A 24,801-nucleotide genomic window follows, 5' to 3' on the forward strand; every position below is an offset into this window, starting at 1 on the left:
ATTGCATAAAAGAACTACGAGAAAATCGGAAACAATTAATTTGAAGCCTGATTTTTGAAGCAGTGAAGTATTTGAAGATAGATAAAGCATAAATGATTGTATCTCATCAATTAATCTATATAAATTTTATTTCATCTTCCATTCATGAATTCGATAGATATTAACTACATTATCACAGTATATACGGAATTGATTGTACTCTAAACAAAAAAAAAAAGATAAACTATTCAACAGCAAATAAGTGACTGTATTTTAAGATGGAACAAGTTCCTTCGCATCACCCCACTTCTCCGAAATCCAACGTATTGTCCTCACTGGCAACTGAGGACCAATAAGGGGATTTAACTGATGCAAATAAACCAAAATCCAGAAAAGCCAACAACAACAAGCGGTTAATACAATCATCGTTTGGACTATTCCTGCAATAATCATACACATGAGCTAGACATTATATAAACTGAAGCAAAAATGTTATAAAGTAAAGGTAAAAACAAAATGCATGTGATTCAGTTTCACTATAGTTACATATCATTTTCTCAAATGTAAGCAACCAAGGCTGTGTTATGATAATAAAAAAAGGTGGACAATGTTTACTTTTTATTTGTGAATAATTCATCAGCAAATGATTAGCAAAAAAAATCAATCACCCATTTAAAAACTTACAACTGTTAAGATCTCAATCAAAGCAATGACATTTTTTCTTTTTTTTTTAAATTAAAAGATTAATAAATTCATGAGTTGTCATAAACTGATTTGCTATTATAAGAATACATTTACGGATGAATTAGAAAAAAAAGTTTTTCATATATAGTATACCTCGATTTGGTCCTTTTGGCACAATGAATGGACCACCAACGCCTACAATAACCCAGAATGCTGTAACTGTGAATACCAGGATGATTACACCCATTTCAATGAATTCTGAAATAAACAGAATTAAACAAACAAAAATGAATCCTGAAAAAGGAACAACTAACAAAAAAAAAAACAATTAAACACTGTCATATATATTTACATTTTGTGTTAATTAAGAAAATGTGATATGCATCTGAAATTCCCGTAGGAAACATTCCTGACAATTCCACTTGCAAAACGGTTTGTAAATGAATTGCATAATTTGAGTGAATGAATATGTTGCATAATTTAATACATCGTTATGATATGATAAGAATATTCTAGGATATTTTAGCTATTTGATAAAAGATAAGAAAAAGGAATCGGAAAATTTCGTGATAAGATAAAGTTAGATTGTAAGATGCACAAAAGACATAACATTCATAAATTATTTGCATATTCCGCTAGAATGATACCTCGAATAGATAAAAAAGAAACATGTTACTTACTATCGACCTCTCAACTCGGATCTCTCGAATAGCAAGAAATCTCGGGAAAGAAAAAAAGCAACTCGTCCAATCAGTGTTGCACAACGATACCACGTAGTGACTAAAGACTAAAGATTAAAGATCATTTGTAGCTCTTGCAGCGTTACATTTATTTACGATAAATTCGAGTTGTTGGATCATTTTAATTAAGGATGAGTGGTGTGTTTCAGATGCAGGTGGTTGACATTTGACCTCAGTTGTTGTTGTTGATATCATTTTGAGCATTTCATGTAATTTCAGGTTATGCAAAAATGAGACTATGTCCAATATGCGGACCAAAGCTTTCAGCTTTTTGGTATGTTATTGAAGTTTTGTTAAATTTTACATACAATATTTGATGAAGGAAAAACAATGGACACAAAGTTTAAACTGAGAAAATTCATTGATATGATATGATAAGGTAGTAATATCTATGAAATATTTTTAAATCTTTACTATTTCGTTTAATTTTTCCCAGCTAATTTATTTATGAAATGATAGTGTTAGATTTGGATGTGTATTTTTATTTAGATAATATGGAAGTTTTATTTGTCTAAATTTATGAATAATAAATTTTTGTATTTTAGCATGGTAATGTCAGTTTGGGGTGTTTTTTTCCTTGGTCTGCTTGGTGTTTTTTTCTACGTTCAAGCAGTAAATTTATTCCCTGATCTTCATTTTGAACAGGATGAAACAGGGGCTTTGCCATTAACAACTGCGTTAGTTATTTTACCTCATCTTTTTTTTTTTCTCTTTTTGGATGTTTTGGAATTTAAACTATTTTCTGTTGAAAAATAAAACAATCATATAGTTAACCTAACATTTATAATTGATTGATTGATTGCTTAATATCTTGATGAAGTGTTATTGATTAATATGCATAGAAAAGCTGAAGTTATTTTCTCTTTTCTCTCGAGAGAAAATAATTATTATTTCTAGTTTATACAATCATTTCACATCGGAGCAATGTATGTGACGAATAACAAAACTATTTTTTAGCGTAATTGAAGATAAATATGCGGAAAAGGCGACGCAGTGCTGGGTAGCTGCTGGTATGTATCTTGTCACATTGATTATTGTTTTCTGGCAGAACAAATTCAATTCGACAACAATATTTTGATTTTCATTTCAATTTTAAGCATTATTGTGATATTTCATACATCACTTTCATTCTTAGAGAATTAAGTTCGAACATTAAATAATTTAGCTTTTATGTATGATTCAGTTACTATTAGATTTTCATTGCTTTACTGATCGGTTAATAAATTGATTGGTTGTGCGTTGAAGTTGAAATTATAATTTGAATTATGAAATTAGTCGATTGTACATAATTATCATTTTCAGTCTCGAGCATTACGCTTGTTCTGTAGGTTGTGTAAAACGTTGCCACTTGGTAAATTGTTTGCTTCAATTAATTTATTCTCTTACCTCTGAGACAACTTTTTGATAAAAGACATTCCATCAGTTCTGATTATTCAAATCATCAGTATGACAAGATGTAAATTAAGGACCGTTATTTTTTTTTTTTTTTTTCTTTTGGACTGAATTGAAGATTTTTAATGATTTCTTTTGATGAAAAGTTTGTGAAGTGGAATGTTAAAAGATAAAAGTAGATAATTAAATATTTCTCAATGGCATTATTCGTTTTCTTCTTGTTGAAGAAAATTCATTCGGTTATATTCTGTTCCAGCACCTTTCAACTTCTTCTTTACTGCTGGAAACATATAACCGAGTACTGCGGTCAGTGGTTTTGTCGCGAAATCAAAGTTTATTTTTTGGATTTTTAAGCATTTACCTATTACCTATTACATATTTACTTAAATAAGTCATAGAAGTAAAAAAAAAAAAAAAAATGACTTTGTTTTGTATTAAAATTCAGTCTTTTCGTTTTCCATTATTTTAAAACACAAAGTAACCTTACTAATGCTTAGCAAAATTGCTGATACGAATAATAAAAACTGTTCAATCGAAATTATGATAATTTGCTATTTTAAATCTATTTTGATTATTTATGTATAGTACATTTTCGTTGATAAGATTATGAGAAATTCTAAATTGCAGAAAATACTTTTTCCTTTTTGTCTGAAAATTTTAAAAACAGTAAGATTGTGAAAGTTATTACGATTGTTTTTTAATCGAATTTTTCTCATTTAGCTAAAAACAAAGAGTCAAAATGTATTTCTTCCTTTCTTATCAAGAATTATGATAGAAAGTGGGAGAGAGAGAGAGAGAAAAAAAAAGCAGTATGAAAAAAGTGAAAGTTTCATTTATCATTTCATGTTTACATTCATATCAAATATTTGAACACAGAAAAAATTGTGTTAAATGTTTAAAAATCTCATTTAAAAAAAATCAAAAAAATTTAAATCTCATAATTTAGCTTGAGTATTTCTGAAAAATTTTCATTCTTTTCTAATTTATTGATAATGATAGTGGAAGATAATGATCAGATGCAAGAGAAAGGATTATTTAAATTTATTGAATTTCATACTTAAAATTTCGTAAATTCATTTCAAATGCATATTTATAAATTAATAATTAATATCATTTAACTCTGTGCTATATTTATAATAGATATATATGCGATATGTTTTTCTAATACAATCTAATACATTTCTCAATCTCTTACTTCGCTAATTATTGATATTTTAGTTTTTTTTTTTTTTTTTTTATATTTCATTTTATAAATATTATCACTTTTTTTTGAAGAAAAAAAATTAATTAAAATTTAATTTTCGTGAACTTTAATTTTTAATTGACAAATTAGAGGAGAAAAATTGTTATCAGTGTTATTCACTAGTTGATTAAAATTTGATTTATATTAGTTAAAATAATTAAATGATCGGATAGAAAATAAAAAAAGTTGATCAGTTACTTATTCTTCCTTACTTTTAAGATGCATTAAAAAAAAAGAAAAAGCTTCTTTTACAATATTTTTTACTATATTCCAAAACATATTATAAAATCACTCATAGCAAAACAAAGGTAAGAATAATTAATACCTCATCACAAATCTTTGTGAAAATTTTTTAAATGTAACATTTAGCTTTATGTTGCTAATAATCATATAATTTATTATTTTAACTATAAAAATAAATGAATACTTAATTGATAGAATTTATTTCTATAATTTCATTTGAAAATTCGAATTTAGAGAAAAGTGTAAAAGATAATCAAGCACATATTTTTATCTTTCAAATATGATCGTTCCTATTTACATTTTTCAGGTGGTTTTTCTTTTATTTTCTGAATATATTTATTATTATTATTATTCAAATATGATAAGTTGATAGTGATAAAAGATAAAAGATACAAATATTTTGTTGCAATTATTTTAACAATAATTTTATAGAAATGTGGCTGTGAGAGTGTTGATGGAATAATTAATTGAATGTTCCAATGCAATTTTAGAAAGATGTCCGGTAGAAGTGATAGTAAACTTTTAGGCTTAAGAGCATCTGATACGGTTGGTGATTGGATTGTGATGAAAAAATTGGGTAGAGGTGGTTGTGGAGCTGTATTTGAAGTATGCACAAAAGTAAGCAGCTAAATTTTTTAATTTGTCAACTTTTGTGATAATAATTAATCAGTTTAATGTTATCAAAATTATATCACAATCTAATAGTGAAACTAAAAAGTTTGTAAAATCTAAATTTAATTAGCTAAAATGTATCAAACACACTAAGCTTTCGTATATTTCTAATTCCTAATTAATTAGCGATGCAAATAACTGACTTCTTTCTTTAATTTGTTAGCCTTGATAATAATTAATCAGTCTAATGTTATCAAAATTATATCACAATCTAATAGTGAAACTAAACACTTTATAAAATCTAAATTTATTTAGCAAAAATGTATCAAACACTTTGCAATTTTCATTGTTAGAATATAAATTAATTATCAGTGCTAAAAATATATTTCTAATTAAGCTTTCTTATACTTCTACTTAAAATATTTCTAATTCCTAATTAATTAGCGATGCAAATAACCTGTAATTTAGCATGCAGATAAAACGAAACATCTAGCAATGAAGGTGGAATCACGTGATTTGGATCATAATGATCAATTACTTCGAATAGAAGCATGTATTTTAAAACGTATGAAATACTCCAAACACGTTCCCGCTTTTGTCGCAGCAGGTAATATAATAATAATAATTAATAATACTAAATAATTATTAACCGATTAATTAAAATATAAATTTGAATAACAAAATGAATAATTAATGAATAATTGAATTATAAAATAAGCAAACAATTTTAAAATTGCTAATTAAGCAAATTATTTTGTTGAATTAAATTCAAAAAAAAAAAATTCATCAAAATTAATTAAAGGTCGTACAGCAATGTTTAATTTTTTGCTTATGGAATTACTCGGGAAATCACTCAGTGAATTACACAAAATAGCACCACATCGACAATTCACAATAGCTACCGTTTTAAAAATAGCTCTTCAAGCTCTTACTGTATATATTTTCATATCTATTTCTATTTCTTTATTTTTTACATCTTCTATTATTAAAATTTTCCTGCAAATAAACTCTCCTAAAATTTCCATAAAATCAAAATCGTTAGCAGAATTAAACTATGAAATTTAATTTAACATAAAATCTTTCAACATTTCTGAAGACAAAATCATTTAGCAAAAATTTCCAAATTTTCATTAAAATTAATTGCATATAATTTTTCAAATTTTTTCAAATATAAACTATAATACATTGAAATATTAAATATTTTTTTGTCTCAAAAAAAAGGAAAGTATTTATCACATTTTCAACATTTTAATCATTCTTCATTCTAAGGCTCTTCGTGATCTTCACAGCATCTATTTCATACATCGTGATGTAAAACCAGGAAATTTTGCAAGTGGTTTAAAAAATGTTAATATATTATACATTTTGGATTTTGGTCTATCACGACAATTTGCTACATATGATACGAAAACTAAAGCACTTAAATTACGTAAACCACGTACACGTGCATCATTTCGTGGTACTGTCGCATACTGTAGCGTTAATGTACATAAACATTTGGAACAAGGACGTCACGATGATTTATGGTATCTAAAAATAGAAACTAATATAATAAATTATCTCATAGCTTTTAAATAAATGATATAGAAATAAGAAGAAGGAACTACATATAGTTAACAAATTTTACAAGTAATTAAATCAATTTTAATCTCTTTAAAAAAAAAATAACTCTTTAATATAAATTAGTGAAATAATGAAGAAATTATCGCAATTAACAAAATTTATATGATGAAAATGGCAATATTTTGTGAATTAAGACGTATTAAACAGTAAAAAAGAAAAATATTTAATGAATTATCAAATTAATCGAATTTCAAAAAAAAAAAATAATAATAATAAACACTGTAATTAATTACACAGATTTTATAATTTGTAATCTATCAGTAATTAAACGAGAAAAAGAAAATGCGCAAATTATTAGCATTACAACTTTTTTTTGTTCATTTCATTACAAAAAAAAAAAAACAAAGAAAACATAAGGCTAACGGACTAATGTTTACTTAAGTAACAAAAAATAAATAAATAAACAAATAAACTAAATATTAAGGTCAATGATGTATATGTTAATTGAATTCATTGCTGGTCGTCTACCATGGAAAGGCTTAGATCGAAAAGAAACTGCTGTTATTAAACAAACGGTCAGTAATAGAAGATTGCTCCAGGTAAACTTTTTTTTTTAATTTGGAAATCAATGTTATATAAAATCTAGTAATCATTCTGATATAAAAAAAAATAATAATAATTAAAATAAAGTTAGCTTTATATACTTTTACAATAGCAAAATTTAAAAAAAAAAAAAAAAAAAAGAAAAAGATATCCATCAAAATATAAACTCGATTATAAACAATTTTGAGCAGCACATAAAATTTTCCTATAGTTGGTAAAAAAAAAAAAAAAAAAAAAAAAAACAATAAAATAATATAAATTGACAATGGAAATAGCCTTTTTTTTTTTTTTTTTTTAAAAAGAAAGAAATGCAAACTTAACGAATCATACAAAAATAAACAAATTCAAAAGTTGAGGGTTGTCCAAAGCAATTCGGTGCTATCTTGGAATATATCTCTTTGCTTCGTTATCATCATCGACCTGATTATGATCAAATTGAAAATTTATTTGTGGCTGCCATTAAACGACGTAATATCGATCGAAAAGCTCCTTTCGAATGGGGAGAAACAAAAGCTCACGAATATATTTCTCATAAAAAAGCACCAACTAAACAAGCAGCATTAGTAACAACAACTACTACAACAAAACAATTAGCAAATGTAGAAGAAAAACTAGCATTAACAGCTAAAGAGCTAGATGCAACATTAATGGAATATCAAATAGATACAACACAATGTACACAATAATACAAAACAAAAAAAAAAAAAAAAAAAAAAAAAAGAAAGAACATGTTTACACGTATTTGATAATACGTATAATACATCTCAACATCTTAATTAAATGTAAAATTTTACCTAAAAGATGACAGTTCTTTAAATTAACATATATATATATTTTTTTACAATGCCTTATTATACTTTTACTTGATATTATATTTACCACCATGAGTAAAAATAAGAAAAAAAAGAAGTTACAAAACTGAATAATGTAAATTACAATGTGCCAAAAAATATAAAATAAGCTACTACACTTAAAAAATATGCTCCTTCAAAATTATGCAGGTCATTTGGCAAGAATAAATAAACAAACAATATATTAATAAAAGCACATCACTTACACTCACAATGGTATGCGTAATAAATAACAAAATAAAATGCTAAAAAAGTAATAAAAAAAAACTTATGCGGCACTTAGAACCACCAGTAGTAATCTCAGTGGAAATCATACTATAATGCGATAGTATAAAAAAAAAAAAACGAACTGGAATAAAATTGAATTTGAAAAGGTACGTTATTAGCAGAAAGAAAATCACAGTTCTTGTAAGAAAGAAAGAAAGAAAGAAAGAAAGAAAGACCATTCCGATAGAAAATGATCAACAATAAGCTTGTAACAAAAAAAAAAAAAAAAAACATGTAAAATTAAAAAATTTCTCGAGTACAAAAGAATGATAAATGAAGAAGAGTAATCAGCTTTAACAATAATTGTTAAGATATGTCAGGAGTATTTTTTTTTCATTTTACTCTTGACCGGAGATACTTCTTTTTCTTTTTTTTAAATCATCTTTTCAGTCCAAAACCACAGCTGTGTTCGTAATTAAACAGACCTCTTCTTTTTGTGGAAGTGTACAGCTGAAATATTTCATAAAATAAGAAAATATCTATTTACTACCAAATCTCACTCCACTTATTATTGATACTTATATTTTGTACCATATATCATAATGCTATAATGATAGTTTTAAATTAAAAAAAAAAGTTTAACTTAAAAAACTGTTAATCAGAACTTATTTCATTAAAAATATCAAATCATTATATCAAAAATGTTAAATAGGTATAACTTGACTTTCCGTTCAGTATTATTTTATAAACACTGTAAGACGTAAACAGTAAATGGCCATATATGTAAATCACAAAACAGCCAAAAATTACATTATCATAATTTAAGTGAGAAAATGAAGCGGAAAAAAAGAGATTAAGCAAACTGATAAATCGGACCTTTGTTCAAAATTAGCAGGACCTCCAAAATGAGCAAAAATATACTCCGGAAACGTTCTTTCCTGAAGATATGTATCATTCCAGTATTGAGAGCGCTTGTGACCACTCTGACATATCGAACGATCAGCTATATGAAGTTCTTCATTAACCTTAACCTTAACATCACTTTATTATCATAATCATTACTCGCATTATATTCATTACTAATTTCGCTTTCAATTTAGCTGACCATAATGCATTCCATCATGTAATTTTATTAAAAAAAAAAAAATCCTTGACAACCATTTAAAATCATATTTTTCACTAAAAGCTGCAAATACACCAAAAAACCCAACTTTTCTTCCACTATCTAACAAATAATTCAAACAATGCTTTCATCAATAAAAAATCCAAGGCATTGCACTTCTAAATTATTCCCTCATTTACTATAATCTCCCAATTTTCTCACTTTTCTAAAAAAAAAGATAAAACACGAAACAATTTTGTTACATTTCAACACTCCATAAACTTTTCCAGAAGGAAGGTGAATAAGTTTTAATCATAAAAAATTAAACTTATGATTGTTCAATGTCTCATACATACATAAATGAAACTACACTTAGAATTTAAACGTTGATGAGATAAAAGTTAAATTTTTGAAGAAGTGAAAAGACTAAATAGACTAAATAAATGATACCTTTAGCTGCTCATCTTCTTTGAAATTATGCAAAACTTCTTTTTTTGCTATCCGATCGAATTGCTTCATGCGAAGAGCTGATGATGTATAAAGTTGACATAACTCATTATGCAATGGATATGCTGTACCAACAATAGTATCATTAACCATAGTAATATAAGCTGTTCGACCAGAACCATTTTTCTTTTTCAACCAATCACATCGAGAACAACGATAATAAACTCGAGTTGCCTGTTTTGTGCTTTGCCTATATACACGATAGCCATTATTTTCTGCTATTGCAATAAGTCCCAAATTGCCTCGCCGATTTAACAATCGTGTAATTTCAATTTTACTCACCTAAAAAATAAATTGAGCAAATTAACACTCATATTTGTATATATTTATATTTAGCATGCATTATTATCTTAATTATACTTATTGCTTTACACTCATAAGCTTCAATACTTCATTAGTTAAACCTCTGAATTCAAACAATTAGATCTTCATTAATGACATAAATCAATTATTTTTACTCATAAGGATTTATTTTTAGGATTCAAAAAATAAAATTTAAAACGCGAAAAAAAAAAAAGAAAAAAAACCACTAGTTCTAAATCATATCAATTATTTCATTTAATACTGAAGAAATATCCGAATGTAATGTTCCAGTGAAAAAACAGATGAAATTATGCAACGATAAAGTAAATAAATATATAAACTCAAAATCATGTAATTATCTTCAACATCTAAAAGCCTACATCAATTTCCTCTTTTGAGCTCAAATCGTACACATCTGTACTCCAAAGTGTGTCACCATTCTCATAAGCCACATCGCTACAACTAGCTGAGCAATTCATCAGTTCCGTATATGTTTTCACATCACCATTTTCCTATAATAGAAAAATTTTAAATCCTCAAACATTAAATCACTTATATCTGCATTTCATTTCACTTTTTTTTTTTTTTTTAAATACTTGATAATACTAGCTCTATTTTAGAGCCTTATTTTTCTTCGTTAGTCTAAAATATTATTCGTAATTTTTTCTAATACTTCTAGAGTTTGTGCTATATGATCAATATCTTAATTTTATCTCTTTTATTAAGTACTATCTTGTTGAACAAAACATTACTTGTTTTAAGTAAAAAAAAAAAAAAAAAAAAAAAACTTAAACATTGCTAAAAAGAAAAGCTATTCTGAATTCTACATGGTTTTACTTTAACATTTCAGAACTCAGAATCCCACCTTATATAATTATATTTGTAAAAGCATGTTATTAAATAACTGTAAATATCTTAATGTAAAGGGTATCGACAGATTGTGCCGCTCTTTATTTAGATTAATATAATGTTATTTATAATTAGGAAAATTATATGAACGCTAATCAGAGTTGCGTCTGGTGTGGTATTAGATCAGAAGTTATGAAAGCAGTACTGTCAACAACATATAAAGCAGGAGTGAAATTTTAAAATGGGTAAACATAATACGGCATAGTCTTAGAAATTTTTCAAAGTCGAGAATTTATTGAAAGATATTACTTGAAAAACCAACAACAACTTTAAAAGGTAAACAACATAAAGGCTTAAACGTTAATAAAAGGCTTGTGCAGAATGCTTATCATTCTAGAGCAAAACTTTGATCCTTAAACTTTATCTCAACCTTCGTTTCAAACAAAAAGAAAGAAAGGAAACAAGTTCAGAATGATCTGCTCACTTGGTTTTCTAACCATGTCATAATTCAATAGTTCAAATGTAACATTTCCAAAGATAACTTTTTAAAATTTTAGGAGTAAAAATCAACAATTTTAAAACAAAACTTTTAAAAAAGGAAACAACCTAAAACAAAACTAAAGTTGAAAAATAAAAAGAAAAACTATTACACTTTCCACTTCCACAATACGATACTGCGATTCGTTATCGTTATCACTACTTTCTTTCAGTTCGTTAATAGTTGTATTAGATATACGCTCCTGAAATACATAGAATAGCTTATTTTAAAGTAATATCACTAGCTGTTTGCAAAATTTCTTTAAAACATAGAAAAGAAGATAGGACAGATTAAATTTAACTAAGATAAAAAAAACAAGCAAATAGGCTCACTGGCAATCTGAAGGGGATTTTACTCGTCTAACATTGCACCACTAGTAGAACCTATTTGCTTGCCTTTCGTTTTTTTCAATTCTTCTATTACCTTTTCTTTCAATGCTTTCACTTTTGAACGAACAGTGTAACGAGAAAGAGATTTCCCGAAGATAACATTCAGTAGCTCTGTTCCCTTTCTTTCAGAAATGGTACCACCAGCAATCCAGTGTAACACACAGTCCACATCTTCCAATGACCAATCGGGTTCACCCCTAAATTCGAGTATTTGTAGAAATAAAAATAAATTTAAAATCAAGTTCAACAAGATAAAATCAAATTTAAAACATATCACGATGAGTCAAGTTTTCTAATGCATACAATCGGATCATATCTGTTGCTATTAGTCTTTTAGCCTTTGTTTCGTCCAGTTGCCCTATTTTTCCGATGACCGATTGGGCGATCATGTCTTTTTCAGAAAGATCAAGCACATATACAGATAAATTTGCTTCCATAACTGCGACATCTGTTAAAGAATTTATTTGATGAACAATTCGATCTTAGAATAAAGTGACAAGCCAACACTCTTCACCAATCCATCGTCTTCATTACAGATAATTTCTGCTTTTCCGTTTGTCACTGATTGCAACATATCTAACTTGTAACGGCAGCTCATCTTGAAGTTATCTATCATTTTATTCTAGGCTCCATCGATTTCTCTACAATATTAAAACTTGTCCTTTCATTATATATCTTCGCAAGTAACACTGATTTCTCGGTTGAAGTATAGATATAACCATCCATTTCCTTCGCAGAGATTATATTCATCTGTCCGAGTAAGCCTAAAGCTTTCAGTTCTTGTCATTTGGTCTAATCCCCACTAAACAATTTTCTTAAAGAAAAATATGCCATTCATAAACTGCAAATGATATCAAATGTTTCCTTTACGAAAAATGTTTCCGCTTTTTTTACATCATGAGAAGAGGAAAATTGTATTGAAATGTTGAATTAAAAAAAACAAATCATATTGCCATCCATTTTATTAGATGAGCCGGAAAAATTCCATCTTGCATTGAATATAATTTTCGAAGCAACTTCGTTAATTTATTACAATGACATGTGGTATCTACCAATATGGCCTGTTTCTAAATATATCTTGTCCAATTCCCATAATTAAAAAAACCATGAAGATTGGAAGCAAAGAAAGAGAATGAAAGTAACTAGTTGTAATATGAAAAATTTCTATCAAACAATTCAGGAACGAATGATCTAAAACTTCCTATGTGCACCAAACACATCGACAAGAATAAAAATTAAAAGAAAAAAGATTTACTTATCCTTAACCGATGAATCGACCGCCGCTGTTGTGGCTGCTGCAGCACTCATCCTACTAACTCCTGCACATTTCGCTAACTTTTCTTCGTTTTTTCTTTTCTTAAATCATCTGAAATTTGAAAATTAGCTTAGGACTGTAAATTTTATAACAGTACATATTGAATAAACCGAAAACAGCTGCTAATCACAACTGTAAATGTGTGGAAATTATAAGGAAAAATTAATAATGTCTTTCTATTTTCATTTTGCAAAAAATAAATTCACTATATGTTTCCAATTAAATTGATAAAATAAACAAAGAAGATGAAATCATTTATAAACTAATAATTTTAATTGGAAATAAAGAGAAAACTTAACCTACTGGTATTATTTATTTTCCAAACCTAACTATCTAACTCATCTAGTCGATAATTTTTACACAGAAAGATTATTTCATCCAATACATTCATTATGATGTGTAGATATAAGTTCAAGAACACTTTATAACTATGATATCCTCACATTTCTTTAAAAAAAAAAAAAATTTAGAATAATAACAACCTTTTTGCCTTGATGTCAAAATAGAGCGTCAAACCCAAGAATGAGGTAATTGCAATCCGTACAATATCAAAATGTCACTTCAAATAGAAGAATTCAGGAAATATGCACCTGAATGAACAAACAAGTAATCGTTCAATAGTACTAACCTGCAAACAAACAACATCAAAATTTTTCATATAAAAATAAAACAAACAAAATAAAAAAAAAAAAAAAATGATAAGTAATATCTCATAAATCATTTATTGATCCCATTTATCTTTTCCAGTATTATCATTATCATTATCAACGCAACTATACAATATCAGAAGAATGTATTTAACCCATCTCAATTACTCCATTAGGAATTTATACATCATTAAACAAATCGAACTTCAACGTTCATAGATATTTATCAAATATGACGTAACGTGAAATTGACTCGTCTCAAAAAAAAAAAAGTGAAAGAAATTTCCAGTTTATCTCGAGATATATCAATATTTGTTCCGTAGACACTAAATAACAAGTTTTCTTTTGTATATCTTGCAATCAATATATTCACCCTAATTCCTGTCAGTATTTAATAAATGAAATTCACATTTTAGGTGTGGTGTAGTTCGATCGTTCCCTGATCCGAAAAATTGATTAACTTAAATTCTAATCTGTATGAATTTTGCTGATGTTGATATCTGTAGATATGATAGTGATAAGCAACACTATATGCAAAATATTCCGAAGAGTTGTAGTTGTACTTTGACCTTGCAAAAGTTGTACTTTAATCTTATGAGAGTTATACTTTAACCTTACAAGAATTGTACTCTAACCTTACGAGTTGTATTTTAACCATACAAAAGTTATGCTTTAACTTTATAAGTTGTATTTCAACCCTGCGAAAGTTGTACTTTAACCTTATAAATTCTGTTACGAAAATTGTACTTTAGTCCTGCAAGAGTTGTACTTTGGACTTCCCCAAAGTTTGCTTCAATTTTGCGAAGTTGTATTTCAACCTTATGCGAATTATACTTCAAACCCGTTCAATTCTAACTCATATTTATGTCTTATGTCTTTTATCTTACCAATGAAAGTAAGAGAATTTTGAATATTTTCATTTCCTATGCGACCTTACATCACTTAGATCATATATTCAGATTTTTAAACCTAACTTTCAAGTTTAACTCAAAGATTTTTAATTTAAATAAACAATAGGAAATTCATTTCAAAAGATGGTTGAAAGAGGAATTCTTCCACCTAAATTCTTGTCCATCAAATTGCTCCACAAACTTCCCTCAAATCATTTCTGCTTTTCCTTTCTCAGTCTCGCACTTAAATTTTAACCAAAATAGACCGATTGGTATTTCATGGATTGATAAACTGACCTATGTACCGTATCAATTTTAGCGGCGGATTTGATGGATGTAAAAGTAAATTAGGCGGTTTGGTCGTATTTCGTTATATTTGCTTTTTTATAATTTGTACTTTTTGGCTTTATGATTTTAAGACTTTTTTAAGAAATCTATCATTCTTGATCTAATTTAATTAGCTTAGGATATTTTATTAGCTACAATAGAACTTAACATTTTTATGTATCTCATTTCTAAGTTATCATTAATAAGTAAAGCTTATGAAGACTTTTTTACGGTGCTATTTATGATTTATTCATTATGTATGCTTTTAATTAATTAATTATTTTTGTAGAACAGATATTATTATGGCTATTGATAATTTAGTACCGGAACGATCAGAACCTGAGACGATTATGATGAAGTGCAACGGTGATGCGATTCATCATCCAGATGAGGAAGCAGATCTTACCTGTGACATATCGGAATCGGTTTGTTTTTCATTTATTTGAATTTCTTTTATTCATTGTTGAAGTAACAATTGATCGAGTAATTCGTATTTTTTTTTTTTTTTAGAAAATTGGTACGCTAGTTCCGAATCATCCATTAAAATACATTTGGACATATTGGTATTTGAATGACCAACGTGATAAAAGCTGGGAAAAGCGGCTTAAAGTTGTGTCCAATTTTGGTACGGTGGAAGAATTTTGGGCGTAAGTGTTTTTTAGTAGTATCTTTTAGTATCTTTTTTGATTTCAATATTTTTCTTAGTACTGTATGATCTACAAAGACCACAAAGCTACCTTGACACATAATGTCGTTAAAATTATTAATTTCCTTTCAAGTTCTTTTACCCATGTAGATCTTCATACTCATTTTGATTTTCTATCTTTTCTTGCGGTTAATAATTTCACTTCTTTTTATTTTCTTCTTATTCGTATACATAACGTAACATATAGAAATGTGAATTAATTAACTCAGCACTTCAAGTTCTGCCATTATTTGATTAGCTGATAGGAATGGTATTTGTCTTATTCCGGGTAAGAGAACTTAACAGGTTTCTGAGTTTCTTACATAAAGAAATGTAAAATTGATTTCAAAGTAGGTTTAAGTAGCGTTCCTGCAGTTTGAGAGGCGAAGCAGCAGTTTTTTCTCATTTTTTGGTTGTTTTGGTTGTTACAAAGCCAACTCTTACGCTGATTTCATAATCTGCTAAAATTTCAGTCTTTATGTTAATATTCGTCCACCATCATTACTACCAACGGCTTGCGATTATAGTGTTTTCAAAAAGGATATTCAACCAATGTGGGAGGTTCCCGAAAATGCTAAAGGTGGTCGCTGGCTGATAACGGTATGGTTCGATTTCACTATCATGTTGGGTAGATACTGCAGTGTAAAGCTAGGTGTATCTCAAGTTTTAAACAGTTAATTGTGATGTTTTTGGACGTTTTCCATGCTCGCAAAACTTATTTAGCTGTCTAATGTGTTTGCAGATTGACAAGTCTAGACATCACGATCTGTTGGATGTGATTTGGTTGGAAGTTTTGTTAGCCGTAATAGGCCAACAGTTCGGTAAATATACGGCGGATATATGTGGTGTAGTTGTTAACATAAGAAATAAGGGGTCCAAGGTAGGCCTTTGGTATTTATTTGAGCAGGTGCAGTAATCAGTGAGCCAATTTTGTCATTTTTAGATCAGTATTTGGACAACAGATTGTAACAACGACGAATCTAATTGCAAAATTGGGTAATTTTCCTCTTTTTTATATTCGTTCTTTGAAAGACATTGAGAATATGCTATATGTTTCAGCAGTATGTGTAGTGGATTGCAATATAAGTTACTGCCAAAAAAAAATAACGAGTATAGTCGTGACTGTGTAAAAGTGTAATTCGTTTTCATAATTTTTTTAAGCAAATTCAATTACTTAAATGAGACCTTGTTTATCTTTTTGCAGAGAAATATTAAAGCAGAAATTGACGAACCCGGATATCGATTCAAAAATTCAGCGGCCAATATTTGATGTACTTCGCTATGAAGATCACCAAGAGGTTCAAAACAAGAGTTCTAGTTCGGTGAAAGCCAAGCATATTATCACAGCTTCTGATTAGCAGTACAACTAAGCCTTATATGAAATAAAATTACATGTTTTATCTGCGGGTTCTATATTTTTTGTTTTTCTGCTGTGTTCTTAACGGGGAATTGGAATATATGTTTGCGACATATGCAGAAAGGAAATATTTGTGTTTTTTTTTCAAGGAAATCACAAGTTTTTTCCACTTTCAATCAGGCTCATTAGATTTTATCTTAGTTTACTATGATTTAATTTTAAAAAATTACACTGTTAACAGGTAACACATTGCAGTAGTCAAAGAGCGATTAAATGCAAAAAGCTGTTCAAGTTTTCATAAAAACAAAAATGAACGAAAGTTTCAGAATAATAGGTTACAAGAAAAAAGCAGTAGTGCGACTATGTGTTTATATATGTGCATGTGTGTATGCGGATGTATGTATGTTGACATAAATCATTTTTGATGATTTTGAACCTTTTGGAATTTTTTTTACTAACTTTAGTTTGTTTTATGATAATGTATTTTGAAATACTATTACGACATGTGATATAACATAAGATAATTAATATTAAATGTTAAAATGAGTGAGTTGAGTGTCACAGAAGAATTGTCACCCTGTATGATGAAATGATGATATACTGTACCATTGTTGCTTCGTATGAATGATCCATAGTGTTCTGCTTTATCGCTATTATTATTATTATTATTATTTTATTATTACCATAACAATTATTATTATTATTGCCATTACTATTTTTTTACTCATCTTGTTAAGTTATTAACATTTTCTTTTTTTTTTTTTTTTTTTTTTTACTTAATTCTGTTATGGGATGGAAAAAGAAGAAAGAGAAATTGCTGCAAGCAAGTTTTTCATTTTTTTTTTACAGTTTATTTTTACTACGATTTAAAAAGACAGAAAATGACAGAAAACAGCTATGTTACCTGTATTAAAGGTCCTTTTCTCTTACAGATGATTAAATTACCACTGTTTCCAAATTTTTTTTTTTCCTGCTTTCAATTGTAACACTGTTAAGTATTGACATCTTTGCTGTTTTAATCACTAATCATACTAAATTGTTAAACGAATTGCTGATACAGTATCATACTACGATATTCTTCATTCAAAATTGTGCTAATTGGATGCAATCAGCTTAAGGTGCTTTTGTTATTTATAATCTGGAATATTGGCCAGCATTATTTATTGAGATTTTAACAATTGGTATCCTAGACATAGTCTTATTTGTATCTTAGGTATATATATCAAAGCGAAAAAGTCCATTTTTTCTTTTTTTTTTTTTTTTTTTTTTTTTTGTTGAAACAAATCAGAAAGGAATTGCAAGCTAAGTTAATACTTCGAGAGCTTAACAGCAAATGGTTTCAAAAAATGCTTTGATTGTGACCGAACATTTCAAACTTGATGAATCGTTATACCTGAGCTTATTCGGGAGAAATTCATTGATGTAATGCTATCAGTTTTGGTTAAGTTGATTATAGAAATTGGGTAAATTGGTTAATATGTATTTTCAGTAAGATGTCAGGTGTGTGGGATTTCTTGAAACGACACCGTGGCAAGATTATTGCTGGTGCAGTTGCTGCTGGAGGAGCATTTGTTGTTCATCAAGCTTTGCGAAATTCTCTACAACTCGGTTCTGGTTGGAACCGTGATCGGGAATTTAACCGAAGTCAAATAGAGGTTAGCAGGAGTGATGTTTGTTTATTTTATATATTTTATCTGTTTTTTTTTTTTTTCGAAACTACTGCATTTCGGAATTTTATTTTATCTTATAGAGAGTTTTGTGTAGAAAATTCTGAAGATTTGATTATCTAATACTAATACAGGCTCAAAGACACTACATTTACGATACTCAACATCGAACATGCGATATTTCAATTCTAAATTTGTTGCCCGGTATAGCGAAACGAATAGCGCTATATTTTGATGTGGAAGCATTAATTGAAGACCTTAGAAATAATAAAGAACTCAGCAAGGAACAACGATTTATCCAGTGGCAGGATATTAAGGTCTGGCATTATATAGAAATTATATTATATAAAAAATCTGACATTCTCTTATATAAAAACTTATGTTTTATAGTTTCAACAGATATATTTGCAAATTATCGTTTTAATGCATAGAAATGAAATCGGAAATATCCTTGCGTCAACTTTGTTTATAGACGATTTAAGATTGTCTTCATTACAATTTAAAAAAAATGATCGAATCATCGATCTATCTTTCTGCGATTTTTTCTCTTTACATACTTAATGATTTATAGATTTGATTTTTTAAATCTATGAATTGGAAGCCTTGTCGTTTCAGCATTTTAACTTTGCAGTCTTCATAATCAATTCTATCATAACTATATGACCTTCTGTATTTGTCTCTGTATATTTATTTTATCTTTATATTACTATATTATGCATTATGCATTTCAGCTCTTTTTGTAGGTAAAAGCAATTGGGCGAATGGTTGCAATTGCCTATGCATTCTCCTTAATTACTGTAACACTGAAATGTCAGATTTCGATTTTAGCTGCTCAGCTTTCCTCATCACTTACTGAAAAAGATGAAGATTACTGGTAAGTGCTAACAAATCAAAATTTTTGAAATGATTGTTTCCATTTGTGAATGGTTTGAGAATGGTTTAATGTCTCAGCAACATTTTCATATATTGTAGCAGATTTTCTATATCAGCCACCAATAGATACCAGCCAATAAAAGCCATCAATAGGTTGATGTGGAATAATGGCAAAAGAACCTTCATACCCATACTGATTCATTAGATTCCACTTTTTTGTTTTATTCTTCTTTTATTTCAAGCGAATACTCGAAAGTTTCAAACAAGCTTATATTAATGTATTGTTAAGTTATATCGAAAGATTAAATAAATTTCATATTTATAATCATCTGCACTGGTCGTTTTTAGGTGGAATCAATACTTACCTGAAAATTTTAAACTCAACACTTCACTAATGAATCTAGTCGCCCCACAGAAACGTACTGTTGATTCCTCTTCACAACAGATTTTCATGAAATGTTGTCAATTTTTCATATCCACAGGTAAGGCTTGACTAATTTTGATATTTTTAACCAACAATATATACTTACTAATATGTACTTAAGAGACCCTTAATTTCTTTAACATAACCGGCAAAATTCATAATTTAAAAAGGTAGTCAATTTATATCACTTTAAAGCTTTAATTCTAACTGCTTGAGACATACATCATTCTTTTTTTCTACAGAAGTTAATGATTTCGAAATTCTAAACTAGAAATTATTTGTTTTATCCTTCTTTAACAACTCTTTCGAGCTTACATGCATAACAAAGTGCTGAATAATATATACATAAATACAAAATGCATGCACTTACAAATGTGCTAGTTTAGGCTTGGATGATTTATTGAAAAATATTGAAAGTGTTAGCAGAGCACAACTGGACGAATTGGAATTAAAAACACCAATGGATGGAGAACACCTAAAGGCAATCTTGTTAAATCTCAAGAGAAGTATGGACTTGTTGCATTGTCGACACTTTTCATATTTCATAGTGCCGAAATATGCAAATAAGGTAATAATCATTCCTGTTCTTTCATCGGACTGAACTTTTCTAATCTAGCATGAATTTTATATTTCGAGATTAACTTTGTCACATGCGTCTCGCATTAATTTTCAGAATGGTTTTGCATTACCAAATCTTGGTCAACTGGATGCGCTTCTGAAACGTCTTGTAGAAATGTTGGAATCAACGAAATGCAAAGAAGTAACATCATCACTGGTAGATTTCTTCTTTGATGCCGTCGTAAACGTAAGTGAAAAACATCTTATGTTTACTATAGTTCACTATATTTTTTTTTTCTTTTTGTTGTTGTTTTTTTGAGTGAAGTCATTTGTTATCCACTTACTTATTTTTAAAAGTAATTCATTTTTTAGAGCATAACAAAGCTCCGCTTTTTTTTTTTTATCGCTTTGTAAACTATTTTATTATAATATTAACTTTAAAAAAAAAAAAAAAAAGAATTTCAGTATATAAATCAACATAGCACCAATAAAGAGATGCCGATGGCAAGAATGCTACCTCTAATTACGGACAGTTTTCATACTTTATCTCGAAATGGTTTTGATTCACCAATACAAAATATTCTTTGCTCTATTGAATTACACTCTCTTTCCATGCATGTTTTTTCACTTCCTCCCGTTCAACTGTGATGTTTTTTTTCTTATTTCTTTGTTTCTATTTGCTATCCTTTTCACAACTTTTGTTTTTCATAAACTGTATTGTATTGTATTGAAAGATATTCCGCCAAATTATCATTTGTTATATTCATTTGATAAAAAAATTTCAGGATAAACAACGATAAAGGAGGATTATAGGCTGCAGTATATAAGCATATACATGTGTATTCCCCAAAATTTCATCTTATTTGTGTAGATTATCTTCATTTTATTTTCTTTTCATATAAAATCACTTAGGATTACATATCAACCAAGGACCGGTGACATTTTATTTTAACTGATGATGATTGTTTCGAATTGAATTAAGATATGATCTACAGCTTTTTCATGTGAAAAGTAATAAGAATAGATGAACAGAGTACTTTTGTTGATGTACAAGTGATGTGTTTTTTTTTTTTTTGGAATGATAAAATCATAATTTCAGTATGTATTCTTCTCATTTTGTCATACTTTCAGATTACAAAATATGATTAAAGGATCAAATAAGTTACTGTTTTCCTATATTATTGAATTTTCACTACTTTACATTGGCAATCATTACATATTGTACTTGAATATTCTGTATTGTTATGTTAGCTATGCTTTTAATTAATGTAAATTTCATTTCTTTCATTGCTTTTAAGCTTCGTAAACACTATACTTATCCTTGACTTTCTGAAATGAAAATTGTATGGCCTAGATAGACGATTTGATTTTTTATAGAAGTACTACAAGTTTAAATTTTGTGGTGTCTAAGCTCAGAAGAAATAATGTAAATAAATATTTTCGTGCCAAATTGGTAGAGTATGCTTTGAGAATAGTTGACAGAATATACTTAAGAAATGGTTGTGTAAAACAGTTATTTCGAGAATACTTGTAATTTAATTTCAAATTAATCTGAGCTATCGATTAACGAATGTGCATTGTTATAACAATTTAGACAGTAAATGTGATAAATTGATCAGTAACTGATCAGTCTTTTGAATTGATCATTAGCTGATCAATCGTTTTCATTTAATATATTTTTTTTTTTGCCCTTCTTAATAAATAATTTCTCACATATCTTCATTAATATTTATTACTGCTCTTTGTAAAGACATTAAAGTATCGAATCTCTTCTATATTTGGTTAAATTTATTGAAAAAAAAAAAAAAAAAATTCATTTTAAATGTATTGTTTATGATAGATGAGAAGTTTCTAGAATATTATCAAAAAATAAGAAAAGCATATATAAGCGAGCAAAAATTAACCTTTAGCTTCCATTGAAATTTGGATATTTAATTGTTATTCCAGTTGTGGTTATGCTTGATGACCGAAAACTATACAAATATGCAACATATTTAAGCAAGTGTTCACGTGAGGTGCGTAAACGCTTTATCTCCATAATGTTACAAACGTTTTGAGTATGAGCTTACGTCTGTCAGTAAAAATCATTTGAATTTTTACAATAATTAAATATCATTTGTGATATTGTCGAACTTGTTGAAAAATGTATATTTCGTACGTTCGAGTTCAATTTTACGAAAAGATTTATCCCATTTTTTTGTTGAAAAAAAAAAAAAAAAAAAAAAAACGATAATGGAAATTTCAGGCAATCGATTACGGGAAGTGTGTTGGTGAAAAAGCTGGAAAAGTAACTCATTTGGCATGTCAGCAAGAATTTTTATTATTACTAGATTGTGTAAAAAAACAGGTAGAATATGTAAATGCAAGAAAAAATTTTTCCAGTTTTATCATCATCTTTCTTTTAGCTATATGATTAATGCAACGTAACCTAATATGGCTAATTTTTTTATCTTATTTGCTTTCCAATTCTCGTTTATTTCTATAAAATCATTTGAAATTTGATTAGTTTCAAAATTTTATAGAAGATAAGCTTGAACAAATGAACAAACTTCAAGAAATTTTGAGATTAATTGCAAAGCAATTAAGTTATTCCTAGCAGAGAGATTCTTCAAGCAATGAAATCCATATTTAACTAGACTTTACAGATCCAATCAGCTAAGAAATGAAGGTGAAACGTTACAAACGAGCAAAACGTATCATCTCCATTTATCGACATAATTTTAATTTGGAACCACCTTACCAAGTTTTGCTTGATGGTACTTTTGCTATGGCTGCACTACAAAATAAAATTAATTTACGAGAACAGATGCCAAAATATTTAAATGCTGTAGGCTTTTTTTTATTCGTTCATCGAAACAATTCTTTTTGTACATGTTTGATTATTGTGTTGTTTTTCATTATTTGTTTTATTTTAGCTTTATTCTGCTGCTGCTGTTATATTACTTAAAATTACTGCTAGCAGTTTATCTAAGCATTTTGTTTCATTTATTATTGTTATAATGGATATGAAAGTTATATAATTCTCGAAATTCATTCCTATAATTTCTGAAATTTAGGAAGTTGATATACGAGTAACTAGTTGTGTGCTTAAAGAGTTGGAAAAATTGGGATCTGCATTGTATGGTGCATTGCATATTTGCAGACAATTTGATGTAAGCTTTCTTTCTTTTTCTTATTTTAGTTTTTATTTCGATTTTCTTTTCTTACTTTTGTCTTCTTTTCTTTTTTTTTTTTTTTTTTTTTTAGATTGAATTAGCTTATTTTAACTTCTCCAGAAATTTGCTGATAGAATATGTTTCAGGTTGAATCATGTCCTCATCGACCTGTTCGAACAGCAGTGGAATGCATCAAACATATGGCCCGTCGAATGAAACGTAGAACAACGTATTTCTTTGCAACACAGGTAGACAATTGTAATATTTCTGAATTTTTAGCTTATTTGAGTGAATAATCATGCTTAAATTATAGGATAATGAGCTTACGGAAGCCTTAAAACAGATTCCTGGTGTACCAATCTTGTTTATCAAATATAATGCAATTTTGATCGATAAACCGAGTGAAGTCACCATTCAGGTTAATCGTTAATTACTTTAAATTAATAAATTTTATAATTCTATCAATTATTTTTTAACTATCCACACATTTGTATACCTTTTATAGAAATATGTTTCGAATTTGTGACTGAAGGAAAGTATTTTGTTCAAGTATCAACTAATATTTAAAATTTTTAAACCATTGGTTATTAATTTAGATATGCAAAAAAAAAAAAAAAAAAGGTATCTGAGAAAGATGGCTAAGATTTTGATTTAAATTATTTCAGGAAATCGAGAAGCCGAAAGATCAACTAACTGAAGTGAATGAATTAAAAAAGGCAATACTTGGTGAGGATGAGAAGCCGAGACGAAAGCGAAAGCATCCAAAAGGACCAAATCCACTTTCAGTAAAGAAGAAGAAGAAAAAGATCCAAATGATCAGTATTCAGCCAGCTGCGAAAACTTCCAGGAAACGCCGTCGGAAAAAGAAGACAGAAAAAGAGGAGCAGAAGTAAATACTTAAGCCTTTAAACAGTTGTGGTGTAAACTTTTGTATTGCTCTTTTGTTTCAAAATAAACTTTTTACAGTGCAGTTCTCTTCGCAGTTTTACACCACTCACTTCTCCCATTTTTCTCCCATGTCAAATGTCACTTTTTCAAATTTATCATCCATTAAGATACTTGGTAAGTGAAAGATGAACTTGAACTTTAGTTAAATAA

General features: G+C 28.1%; 7 protein-coding genes across 9 annotated transcripts; 5 read left to right on the forward strand and 2 right to left on the reverse strand.

The window, feature by feature from the left end:
* Nucleotides 1-252: 252 nt before the first annotated feature.
* Bma-vha-17 (vacuolar ATP synthase subunit H, putative) lies at nucleotides 253-910 on the reverse strand (the record flags this gene model as incomplete). Its single annotated transcript, XM_001894984.1, has 2 exons — nucleotides 253-419; nucleotides 817-910. 2 exons carry the CDS (start codon nucleotides 908-910, stop codon nucleotides 253-255), a joined length of 261 nt encoding a protein of 86 aa, XP_001895019.1.
* Nucleotides 911-1,633: 723 nt separating this feature from the next.
* Nucleotides 1,634-2,481, forward strand: Bm4219 (GM16138p, putative; the record flags this gene model as incomplete). Its single annotated transcript, XM_001892962.2, has 3 exons — nucleotides 1,634-1,677; nucleotides 1,949-2,080; nucleotides 2,361-2,481. 3 exons carry the CDS (start codon nucleotides 1,634-1,636, stop codon nucleotides 2,479-2,481), a joined length of 297 nt encoding a protein of 98 aa, XP_001892997.2.
* Nucleotides 2,482-4,752: 2,271 nt separating this feature from the next.
* Bm2756 (Protein kinase domain containing protein) lies at nucleotides 4,753-7,745 on the forward strand (the record flags this gene model as incomplete). Its single annotated transcript, XM_043075902.1, has 6 exons — nucleotides 4,753-4,899; nucleotides 5,362-5,500; nucleotides 5,696-5,826; nucleotides 6,163-6,419; nucleotides 6,941-7,055; nucleotides 7,416-7,745. 6 exons carry the CDS (start codon nucleotides 4,753-4,755, stop codon nucleotides 7,743-7,745), a joined length of 1,119 nt encoding a protein of 372 aa, XP_042931836.1.
* Nucleotides 7,746-8,563: 818 nt separating this feature from the next.
* On the reverse strand, nucleotides 8,564-13,113 carry Bm13573 (Uncharacterized protein; the record flags this gene model as incomplete). Of its 2 annotated transcripts, none has more annotated exons than XM_043075903.1 (7): nucleotides 8,564-8,627; nucleotides 8,994-9,142; nucleotides 9,670-10,008; nucleotides 10,410-10,541; nucleotides 11,529-11,618; nucleotides 11,840-12,002; nucleotides 13,061-13,113. In XM_043075903.1, the coding sequence occupies 7 exons, from the start codon at nucleotides 13,111-13,113 to the stop codon at nucleotides 8,564-8,566; spliced, it is 990 nt and encodes a 329-aa protein (XP_042931837.1). The 2 variants fall into 2 exon arrangements, with proteins under 2 accessions (XP_042931837.1, XP_042931838.1); XM_043075904.1 differs by having other exon boundaries at nucleotides 8,994-9,148.
* Nucleotides 13,114-15,286: 2,173 nt separating this feature from the next.
* Bm5201 lies at nucleotides 15,287-17,027 on the forward strand (the record flags this gene model as incomplete). Of its 2 annotated transcripts, none has more annotated exons than XM_001892959.2 (6): nucleotides 15,287-15,409; nucleotides 15,495-15,631; nucleotides 16,143-16,269; nucleotides 16,412-16,549; nucleotides 16,613-16,665; nucleotides 16,874-17,027. In XM_001892959.2, the coding sequence occupies 6 exons, from the start codon at nucleotides 15,287-15,289 to the stop codon at nucleotides 17,025-17,027; spliced, it is 732 nt and encodes a 243-aa protein (XP_001892994.2). The 2 variants fall into 2 exon arrangements, with proteins under 2 accessions (XP_001892994.2, XP_042931839.1); XM_043075905.1 differs by having other exon boundaries at nucleotides 15,335-15,409.
* A 1,492-nt stretch (nucleotides 17,028-18,519) lies between these two features.
* On the forward strand, nucleotides 18,520-21,196 carry Bma-prx-3 (Peroxin-3 family protein; the record flags this gene model as incomplete). The annotated part of the gene is made up of 7 exons (XM_001892958.2): nucleotides 18,520-18,681; nucleotides 18,828-19,010; nucleotides 19,437-19,567; nucleotides 19,915-20,048; nucleotides 20,377-20,558; nucleotides 20,664-20,795; nucleotides 21,014-21,196. 7 exons carry the CDS (start codon nucleotides 18,520-18,522, stop codon nucleotides 21,194-21,196), a joined length of 1,107 nt encoding a protein of 368 aa, XP_001892993.1.
* Nucleotides 21,197-23,210: 2,014 nt separating this feature from the next.
* On the forward strand, nucleotides 23,211-24,596 carry Bm14021 (Protein C14orf111 homolog, putative; the record flags this gene model as incomplete). Its single annotated transcript, XM_001892957.2, has 5 exons — nucleotides 23,211-23,375; nucleotides 23,605-23,700; nucleotides 23,850-23,951; nucleotides 24,017-24,121; nucleotides 24,369-24,596. The coding sequence occupies 5 exons, from the start codon at nucleotides 23,211-23,213 to the stop codon at nucleotides 24,594-24,596; spliced, it is 696 nt and encodes a 231-aa protein (XP_001892992.2).
* Between the last annotated feature and the right edge of the window lie 205 nt (nucleotides 24,597-24,801).

The sequence above is a fragment of the Brugia malayi genome, assembly GCF_000002995.4.
Source record: "Brugia malayi strain FR3 genome assembly, contig: Bm_v4_ChrX_scaffold_001, whole genome shotgun sequence".
NCBI lineage: Eukaryota > Metazoa > Nematoda > Chromadorea > Rhabditida > Onchocercidae > Brugia > Brugia malayi.